The 10174-nt window shown below is 35.4% G+C and overlaps 1 protein-coding gene across 1 annotated transcript; it reads left to right on the forward strand.

Moving 5' to 3' along the window:
* Positions 1–3656: 3656 nt before the first annotated feature.
* Positions 3657–9848, forward strand: LOC131920432 (kappa-casein-like). Its single transcript, XM_059274764.1, has 5 exons — positions 3657–3695; positions 4512–4563; positions 5924–5985; positions 6401–6430; positions 9393–9848. Exons 1-5 carry the CDS (start codon positions 3657–3659, stop codon positions 9846–9848), a joined length of 639 nt encoding a protein of 212 aa, XP_059130747.1.
* The last annotated feature ends 326 nt before the right edge of the window (positions 9849–10174 follow it).

Raw genomic sequence — 10174 nt, forward strand, 5'->3', positions numbered from 1 at the left:
TGTTCATAATCTTACACAGTATCTTGGTTACTTTTCTATTGCTAGGAAGATACACTGTGACCATGACCACTTATAAAAGGAAGTATTTGATTGGGGGCTTGCTTACAATTTCAGAGGGTGAGTCCTTGACCATTATAGCAGAGAGAATGGCAACAGGCAGGCAGTTATGGTGCTGGAGAAGCACCTGAGAGTTTACATCTGAATCACAAGCACAAGGCAGAGAAAGGGCTAACTGGGAATGGTGTAGGTTTTTAAATCTCAAAGCCTACCCCCAGCAACACAGAACCTCTAACAGGGCCATGCTTCCTAATCCTTTCCAAACACTTACACCAACAGCTGAACAAGCACTGAAATATATGAAATATGGGGGTCATTCTCATTCAAAACAAACACATGAAAAGCATTTTATCTCACAGAGCTGTCTACCAGCCCTTAATATACACCAGGTGATTGGTATTCATTGGTGTTGGTCCCCTTGCTCTGTCTTGTAGTTTTTCTAGGTTTATTTCTTTAAGTCTGTAGCCTGGGTTTTCAGGGAGTCTTTCTCAATCAAATCTGATCTCTATTAATCTGGAAGGAACCCACAGCCTTTCGTTTCCTGTGGAAACAAAAGCATAACCTCTCCCCCAATACAACACATTATCCGACTACTATTTGAAGTTAAATGTTTAAAATATATTGATTGGTTTACTTTAGCAGTTTCCATAAGCCAATGTCTCTCAGCAGTTATTGTTTTTTTGTACGTTAGCATTTTAAAAGTTCAAAGTTAACAAGACATCATAAAAGATGCAGACTCCCTGTGTATTTTCCATTCTACATGGCTTATTTTTATTGCTTTATTCTCTCTTTAAAGACTTTATTATTTTTAAACTATTTTCTATGATTGTCTATATCCATTTTTTCCCTTAAGCCCATGCACATTGTTAAACACACTGTAAACAGTTTAGAGGTGTTTTTCCATCAGAACTTGCTTTACTGAATATTTGTAACCTTATCTTTCTGCATGAGCAAAACCTTAAATATGTCATATGGCTCATGGCACACTGGCAGCTCAAGAACACAGACAACTGCTGGGAGACGTGTCTCTGTACTGTGGCCAGCATGAGAGACACAAGACTAGGAAGCCACAGTTGTCTCATGTTTGTGTGTTTAGAACCTCTTTTTTTTTTTTAAGCTTTCTCAGGTCTGTGGCTATACGTGGCCAGACATTGGGCACCATTTGCAGGCAGAAGTTTTTGTACCTCCTGCCAGCTCCCAAATAACGACACAGAGACTTCTCATTCATTAAGAAAGCACAGCCAATAGCTTAGGCCTGTTTCTAACTAATTCTTATAACTTAAATTAACCATTTCTATTCATTTCCTTTGTGCCTCACAACTTTATTACATTTATTTTGCACAGTGCAAGGGTGCTTGATTCCTCTGTCTCTGGCTAGCAACTCTCTGCGTTTCCACATTGCTTCTTCCCAGTGTCCTCTCTGCCCCAGAAATCCTGCCCAGCTATTGGCTATTCAGCTTTTTGATAAACTTATCTGAGTGACAAACGTTAACAGTGTACAAAAAGATTATTCCACCACATTGCTAGATTTGTATGTATGGAAATCACTGATCTATGTATTTGAAAAACTTTAAAGAATGGATGGCTGTTGAACTAAGACCTTGACCATATTAGAAAAATAATGCATTATAGAAATTGAAATTGTTCTTCTCTCTTTCCTTTCATCTGTGACTTTACAATGATTCCAGAGATCTAGATCTCTACTTACTATAGCATCAACTCAGGAGTACACTAACACTAAGGTTGTAATTGTACTCACTGAGTCCAGAAGACATGAATTGACTCTTTGTGGTCTCTAAGACTCTCTCTAGACCAGTGGTTCTCAACCTTCCAAGTGCTGTGACCCTTTAAAACAATTTCTTGTGTTGTGATCACAACCATAAAATTGTTTCTGCTGCAACTTCATAACTGTAATTCTACTACTGTTATAAACCATAATGAAAATATCTGATATGCAGGATTTCTCATATGCAACCTCTGGAAATGGTTCATTCAACTCCCAAGGGGGTCACAACCCACAGGCTGAGAACCATTTCTCTATAAATTCTGTGTAGTCAGCTAGTCTGGGTTTCTATTATATGCCCTAGTGTTTTCTTTTAATAAGAACTATTTGTGCGCTGTTGATTTAAGTGAATCTACTACAAGAAAGAGTACTTGATATTGTGCGGGGCAGCTACCTACCAACCCCACAGTTCCCTAGAGATTTCTTGAGTGAGAGCAGCAGGAAATATTAGATAGAAGGACTTAGAGTGTGGAGATTTATAGAAAGGCCAAGGGCGAGAGCAAATACCTCCCCCCAGTACAGCCAAGTGCAGACCATCTCAGACACCTGTACTCAATCCAATCATCTGCTCTATGCAGAACTGCTGGGGTAAAGTCACTAGGAACCTGAAAATGGGTTCCCATCATGCTGTACTTTACTCTTAGAAATTCAATTTCCATGAACTTCTTGTCTTATTTTTTATGACATTCATTTACAGTGAAATTCTCTGAAGCATATAAATTTTTGTACTAAAATGCCAATCATTCTGATGTCATAATAAGTGTGTGTATTAGAAAACTGAGAGAGTCCTTTACACTGCAACTGTTGTCTGAAACACTGTACTTGGGGAACACAATAGTTTATTGAGATCATTGCTAAGAAGTCAAATTAAAAACACGAAATAAAACTCAGCAATATGTCACTCTCTTTAGAGATTTAAGGGTGTGAAAGTTTCATATTCCTTTTGCTTTTCTTTGAAGGACACTGGAACATCTATACAGGTACACACTTGAGTTTACTTAGTTCAACTCAAAACCCAAGCTACTCAGACGTAGATTGCCTTTGACAAGAATGTCTAATGCCCAAAGGCCAATAGCATTTGAATAAATGTCAGAGGATGCACTCCCTAATAGGAGAAGTGTCTGGTTTATTCAGTTAACATTTTGTTCAAAATGCCTGAAACATGACCTGGATAACTCATGTGGACCAGAGGACAAAGCCAGCTTTGCAAGCCCCTCCTTTGGCCAGAATAGCATTTGAAGTGGGTAGTTAATCCACTGCAGAAATACTCCTCTATGGACAGTTCTTAACACATATCCGCCTACTGAAGTGATATTTTTAAAAAAATGTCCGAGTCTTTAGACATTTTTGTTATTATCTTTAGACATATTGTTAGATCAAATTTCAAAACAGTTTAAAATTAATATTATTCTTAACTGATGGCTGAGAAATGACAGAATGGAATAAAGCACCTTTAGAATTTGAGAAGTGACAGAATTTGAGAAAATAAACATTCACTTTTATCACTTGGTCCTTGATATCCAATGGACACAGGATATTTTAACAGTCTACATAGACAGGCTGGTGATATTTCATGTGTAACACCCTGAGTAACAGAAACCAACTCTAAGAAATAGAAAGTCCAGACTTACTGTGTATGAGCTGCACAAGTATTCTAGGGATCAGAATAATGTTCCCTACTTTCTAAGTCATGAAATAGTTCCTTGAAACAGATAGAAATGTGTAAAAACTCTACAATGCTGATATTATTCCTTGTTTACATTCTGGCAGTTGTACATACATTCTGGCAAATACCTCCATCTGATGTTTTCACAAAATGAGGCCACTGTTAGAATTACTACCAGAAAAAGCACGGGTAAAGCAAAATATCCTTTCCTGAATTATTTAGGCAAAGTACTTGTTTAGCTACAATTTACCAAATTATGAAAAGCATTGGCATTTTTACATCCCACGTTCTAAATCAGAATGATCTGTTCTTAGAACAGAACATTATTCCAAAAAAGGGCCATAAAAACGAGGGGTTTTTTTTCACGTGAAGTAATGAATCTTTCAGTGTGCATTCAGTGTTTGAGCCATGAGTGTTATGAGGATTACGTTCTGAACCCAAACAGAAATGATCAGCCTTCATGGTAAAGAAAACGTCTCATGCCAAATTTAATTCTCAAAAGCCACACATAGTTAAGATGGTTATTTTTTTTATTTTTAAAAGTAAAGAGTTGTAAATTTGGAAGCAAAATGACCAACATGAACCATAATAAATATAAAGTCACTTGAAATCAAAGTTCTTCGAGTAAAAAACACTTAAAATCTGAAACATAGCTGTGGCTATTTTTTATTTTAGCCATAGCTTTAGATTCAACTAGATAAGAAGAGTAGGTTAAGAATGCAATTAGTATATTTTCATACATTTTCACACACTTTTGTGAAACACAAAGCATTCATTCTTTAAGGAATTTGGTTTTTCTTTTTTCCTCCATCCTCATGACTAACAACTCTGTTTCCTGCTCTGCAGTGCCCCAGTAGAACTGACCTGTACATGACCCTGTTGATGTAAAAGCTTTCCTTCTTGCCATCATCTTAGTGGGTGAAAAGTGGGAGGTCAGTAGAATATGATGGCTGATACTAATACCTATAATTAGTCTCTGTTATTTATCTTGGGTCTTCTCCGTAGCTAAGGGGCCAAGCAAGACCTACTGCCATGCAAGAGTTGACTCCAGGTGAAGGTAATGGTCCTCAACTTCCCAGGGCAGTGATGTAGAGCAGTTACTGGGAATACCACCAATGTTATTTAGTTACTTGGGATACCACTAAGGTTATTTTGGAATCACACATTCCTCCTTTTAGCCCTGATTGCTAAGCTTAAATACATCTAGGTATTATTTCTATATTAATTCCTAAATTAGACATTAGACTTTAGATAGTGTTATGATCAAGTTTTTTTAACTATACTTTGTCTTTAAGTCTAGGTTTGATACTGTCTAATTATACAAGATGTTGTAAATTCTAATAAAGATACTTATAAGAAACCTACTACTGCTGTAGGCAAATAGAGAGGGATAATTTCTCAGAAAACTGGAGCTGTAATAATTGCTCAGAGTAGTCTAACAATTATCTTTAAATCTTACTTCGACTTAAAACTCATAATTCATCTTATTACAGTGTAATTATTATATTTTATTTTACTTTACTATAATGTACAAATGCATTTCCTTCAAAGCTGAATTAATCCATAATTTCACAAATAATGACTCCTTAGCAAGTGACAGAGACAAACACAAGCACTTACCAGTATGTAGCTGGTACATACAGTAAAATCTTACCTTTCTACTAAAAGGAGCTCTTATCATTTAATGTTAAATATATATTATGGTATATTTATTTATATATTATTATATATACTATGTAATATTGTATATATAAGAGCATGTTAAATATCAAAATTAAATAAATAATAGAATATGTTTTTAATTACTAAAAAAGAGTCTATGGTTTTAACCAGAAAATATTATTTTTCAGGTAATGATTTGAAAAGGTAACTGGAAAATAAGTATTTAATAAGAACTCCATCCACTCAAGGAAACATTTTGCTTAGGTTGTCCAAACTTGATTAGACATGAGTATTTGAAATTCAGTGATTTCTTAGAGGTGGTTCTGAAGTCAGTTTAGCAAACAGCCTTTCTAATCCCCTGAGACTTACATCAGGAGAGGCAAATGGGGTCTGATATTCTTTCCTTTTACCGTCTGCAGGGTGGGGGCATTCCATGTCTTGACTCTGTGACTTTTACAAGGCCTATTTTTCCATAACTCAAGTTTACACAAGTAGAGCAAAAATAATAGATTCAGTAAGAGAGTATGCCCTTCACAAGTAGAATAGTGTATAATAACATATTAGAAGTTTGAAGTGTTGTTTTTATCTAAGACTTCATTTGGTGTTTCTGTACTTTTGAGAAAATAGGTGTCCTGCACTGGCTAAATCTACCTATAAATTCAGAGGTATTTTTCTGCTTTAAGGAAAACATTACATACAATCACTTCTCCTTGTTAGTAAAAGAGTCTTAATTTAATTTTTTAAATTTATTTTAGGTGCAATAATGAGGAATTTTATTGTAGTTGTGAATATTCTGGCATTAACTCTGCCCTTTTTGGTAAGTTAATTTAATATAAATTTTGTTTGTAAGATTTAAATTATTTTTTATTTAAGAGATCCAATTATATGACTATCAAAATATGGGCACTTTAAGGAGCATAACAGCTGGTTAATAGTTTTTCTATGTTTACTTGTATTATAAAAATATTCTTCTAGATATCCAGCTAGTTACCTAATACATACTTCACTGTTCATGGAAAGCCTTCCAAATTCTTATGCTATACAGATCTATTTTTAAGAGAGAAAATACTGTAAATATAATTCATAAGCAATTAGAACTCCTAGTCCAGGATCAAAATTCTTTGGATGAAATTTCTATCCCTCCCATCCTCCAGCTTCCTTAGGGATTAAATACTTAAAGACTTTAAATACTTCACTTATTTCTCATGATTTCTCTTTCTATAACTCCTCAGGCTGCTGAGGTACAAAACCCACATCCAACAGTAAGTTGATATTATCTTTGTTAGACACATGAACCCCAAACACAATACTCTGAAAAGGTCAATCATATTAAAATGCCTCTTGTCATAAAACTGAACAAATATTTAAATGCTTCAACAAGTTTAAAAGACCTTCAGACTTTCTAGTACTCAAATTACTATCTTTTGTGACACTCTTCCTTACTATGTGGCCTAGTCAAGTTCTTCCCAGGTATCCATGCCCATAATTAGTTTTGTGGCTGGTTGATCTGGAATTATATTTTAGGTTTAAAATGAATAATACAAAAGGGCCTGCTTTTTTCAACTTTTTAATTAATTTTCATTGTGGTTTGGGCTATTTTTATGCTTTGTTTTCACACTCATTCTGTAATTCCAAGACCTGATTCTGCCAGCAGACAAGGGGGTGTGGAGAACAACCCAGAGAGTACTGTATGCCCGCTTGTTAAAATTAAAAAATTTTCAGACTATTTGATTAAATTATCAAATGTAAACAGGTGTCTACTAAACAATACTTTTGAGTAAATTCTTGGGGACAAAATTACTTTTAAATTTTTACTATGAGCTTTACAAATGTAAATTTGTAAATTTACAAAAGTATGGTTTTCTGTGGCCAGTTGCATGTGAAGAACTTGGGTTTTCTCCATGAATAGGAGAAAGTAATTTTAAGTCATAAAATGAATCCATTCCTGCTCTACAGCAATGCTTGAATTATTGAGCCTCCTTTATAACAAATTCCCCTTCCTGCTTTCCTTACTAAGGATTATTAATTACTAAATATTAATTGTACATAATAATTTACTACATTTTGACATTGACATGCATATGCAAAATATATTTTGCTCACACTTGTACTAATTTACCCTCTTTTCACCCCTATGGCTACCTTCCTCTTCTCAATAAGTCCCTCTTCTACTTCTCACCCTTTTATATCTTCACTTTTCTTATATTTCATATTTTATATGTGCAAGCAAAACCTAACTTAGGACACTCACAGAGATATGGGTAAAGGGTCACTTACATGAGTGTGGCCAACTTACCAGTGGCTGAACCACTGGAGACAACGCCTCTTCTAAGGAGGTTCCATTGCACAGTGGTTCACACTCTGGACTCTGAAAATGCCACTCCTCTCCCAGCAGCCATTAACTGCCAACAGTTCCTCAGGGAGGGAGGGGCCTCGTGAGCCCCTCCCTATTCCATGATGGAATTTGGACAGGATGAGTCTTGTGCAAGTGTTGTGTAGGCAATCATAGCTGCTGAGCCTTTCTGAGTACAAAAGCCATATCCTGACTGGAAGACAGATCCATATAGGTTCCAAGCCACAAGTATATCATAAACTATATCAAAAGGAAAGAGGTTTATAGATTTTACCATTCAATATATGAGCTGTCAAAAGCATATGAAAATTACGATGTGATACTTTCTTTTATGTGCCAATTAAATCCTTCTATCAATGTAAAAATGAGCATAATATTCATTTTGTCTCTAAAACAAAAGTGAAATAGAAAACAAACAAAAAAGAATCTCTGTTCTGATTTTTCTCTCTTGCCATTTCTCAGTCTTTTTCTCTAACCCCTCAGGTTGCAGAGGTGCAAAATCAGGAACAACTGGCTGTAAGTCTATTTTCCATTATTTATATAATGGAAATATAATTTATGTAATATAGTAGTCTGCAGAGAGGAATATTTTCTGATTAAAAACTAAATAAATATTTGACCTCCACAGAATAAACTAGTATCTTCTGATAAGTGAAAACATCACTAAAACAAAAGATACTATGAACCAAACTGGATGTTTGACCTCCACAGAATAAACTAGTATCTTCTGATAAGTGAAAACATCACTAAAACAAAAGATACTATGAACCAAACTGGATGTTTGCCTGATAGTCTTAGTTTCTTTGAATAGCCCAAGTTGTGAGGGCTGAAATGAAGGCTTCCTTTGCTTATGAGATGACAGTCCATATGGAATACTTAAGGAAGAGAACAAAAGCTGAACTAATATCTCTCCTGTCCACTTGAAAAAGTTCAGTTGGAGAAAACGCCTTACCAGACTCATCCTTAAATCCACCACATTTGCTCAGATTGATGTCTCCTTTTGTTCCAAAACATCTTTGAAAAAATACATTAGCTGTTTCTTTTTACAGGAAGAGTTACTATGCAGAATGGCTTTGTTGGTTCATTAATATCACTATAGAAAATTACATCAAGAAAATTTTGTAACTGTACAAGGTTGGCAGAAATAAATAAAAACAGAAAAATCCTTAGTGGAGGAATTAAAATAAAAATATTTAAATCCAAGGTTAAAATTAAAAAATCTTCCCATGCTTTATTATTCTGTTATGAAACATGCCATTTCTTGGGCTGATAACATTTACCAACAATTGTAATGTATGAGGTGAGAATACATCCATGTGTGTCTGTGAACATTGTCTGTGTTTGCATATAATGGGGGTAGTTCTCCTTTAGACTTTCCTAGGTACTGCAATTAAGTATGTAAAGTCTAGTTAGTACTTTCAATACATGCCATACTTCCATACAGGGAAACATATTTTACATTTTTTTTTTTTTTTGGTTTATCGAGACAGGGTTTCTCTGTGTAGCTTTGCGCCTTTCCTAGAACTCATTTGGTAGCCCAGGCTGGCCTCGAACTCACAGAGATTCGCCTGGCTCTGCCTCCCGAGTTCTGGGATTAAAGGCGTGAGCCACCACCGCCCGGCATATTTTACATTTTTAATTACATAATTTGTTCAAAAGAAATATGATTTCTATGTCAATACAAGTAATGTTTCATAATAGTGAAATCATACACGGAATGGGAAATGTGTATATCCAAATATGTAGGATTCCATATTTTCAGTGCTTTATTTACTCACCATAAAATCTGCATTATTTCAAAAGCTGCTGATGTTTTCTTTGCATTTTGATCTCCAATAAGAACCTTTCTGCACAATTTTCCCTTTCTGCAGTGCCGTGAAAAGGCTGAAATACAGTACGATCAGAAAAGAGTCCTGCATACACCAGTTGGCTATATGCTGAATAGCAATCTTTGTTATGTACCTAATTACTACCATCAGAGGCCATCTGTAGCTGTTATCCCATATGCATATCACCCATTTGTTACCATACTGCCTCTGCTTAGGTCACTAGCCCAATTCTCCCAATGGCAGCCAACACCAAATTTCCTCCAGCCTACTGGGGTACATCATCCCATTCCAAGCCCATCCTTTCTTGCCAGTCCTAACAATGAAAATGAAGAAAGCACTGTCGTTCCAAAAGTCCAAACCACTGCTCCTGTTGAGACTACACCAGATCCCATCACTGAACCAGTGATGACTACTACTGTAGCCAATCCAGAAGCTTCTACGGTGCTAATCAATGCCCCTGAGGCTGTCACAGTCCCGGTATCTTCACCTGCAGCATAAAAACACTAAGGAACCATCCAAGAAGACAATAAAGGTAAGTGAGCAAAAATAAAACAAACAATCCATATAACAAGCAAGGACTTATCCATACAATCACAAATTCTAAACTAGTAAACTAGTAAAAGTGGATAAATCATGTTAGGGGAGCAGGCAAAATAGCTAACTAGAATCGAAATTGGGGATAACTATAGCATTGAAAAATTATTCTTTGTTTCAATAAGAAATGAAAACAGTCTGTTTTTACAAAAGAAGAAAACTTGAACTTTCATCAAACATGTTCCTGAAGGTTACAATCCTCCTTTTACCTGTTAATTTTATTGTATCCA

The sequence above is a fragment of the Peromyscus eremicus genome, chromosome 10, assembly GCF_949786415.1.
Source record: "Peromyscus eremicus chromosome 10, PerEre_H2_v1, whole genome shotgun sequence".
In the NCBI taxonomy this organism is placed as follows: domain Eukaryota; kingdom Metazoa; phylum Chordata; class Mammalia; order Rodentia; family Cricetidae; genus Peromyscus; species Peromyscus eremicus.

Excerpts from the sequence above, each read along its gene's own strand:
- LOC131920432 (XM_059274764.1), top strand. The coding sequence starts at position 3,657 with ATGAGGCCACTGTTAGAATTACTACCAGAAAAAGCACGG. Across the intron at positions 4,564-5,923 it reads AGAGTTGACTCCAGGTGAAG|GTGCAATAATGAGGAATTTT; the intron begins GTAATGGTCCTC and ends AATTTATTTTAG. Across the intron at positions 6,431-9,392 it reads TACAAAACCCACATCCAACA|TGCCGTGAAAAGGCTGAAAT; the intron begins GTAAGTTGATAT and ends CCCTTTCTGCAG.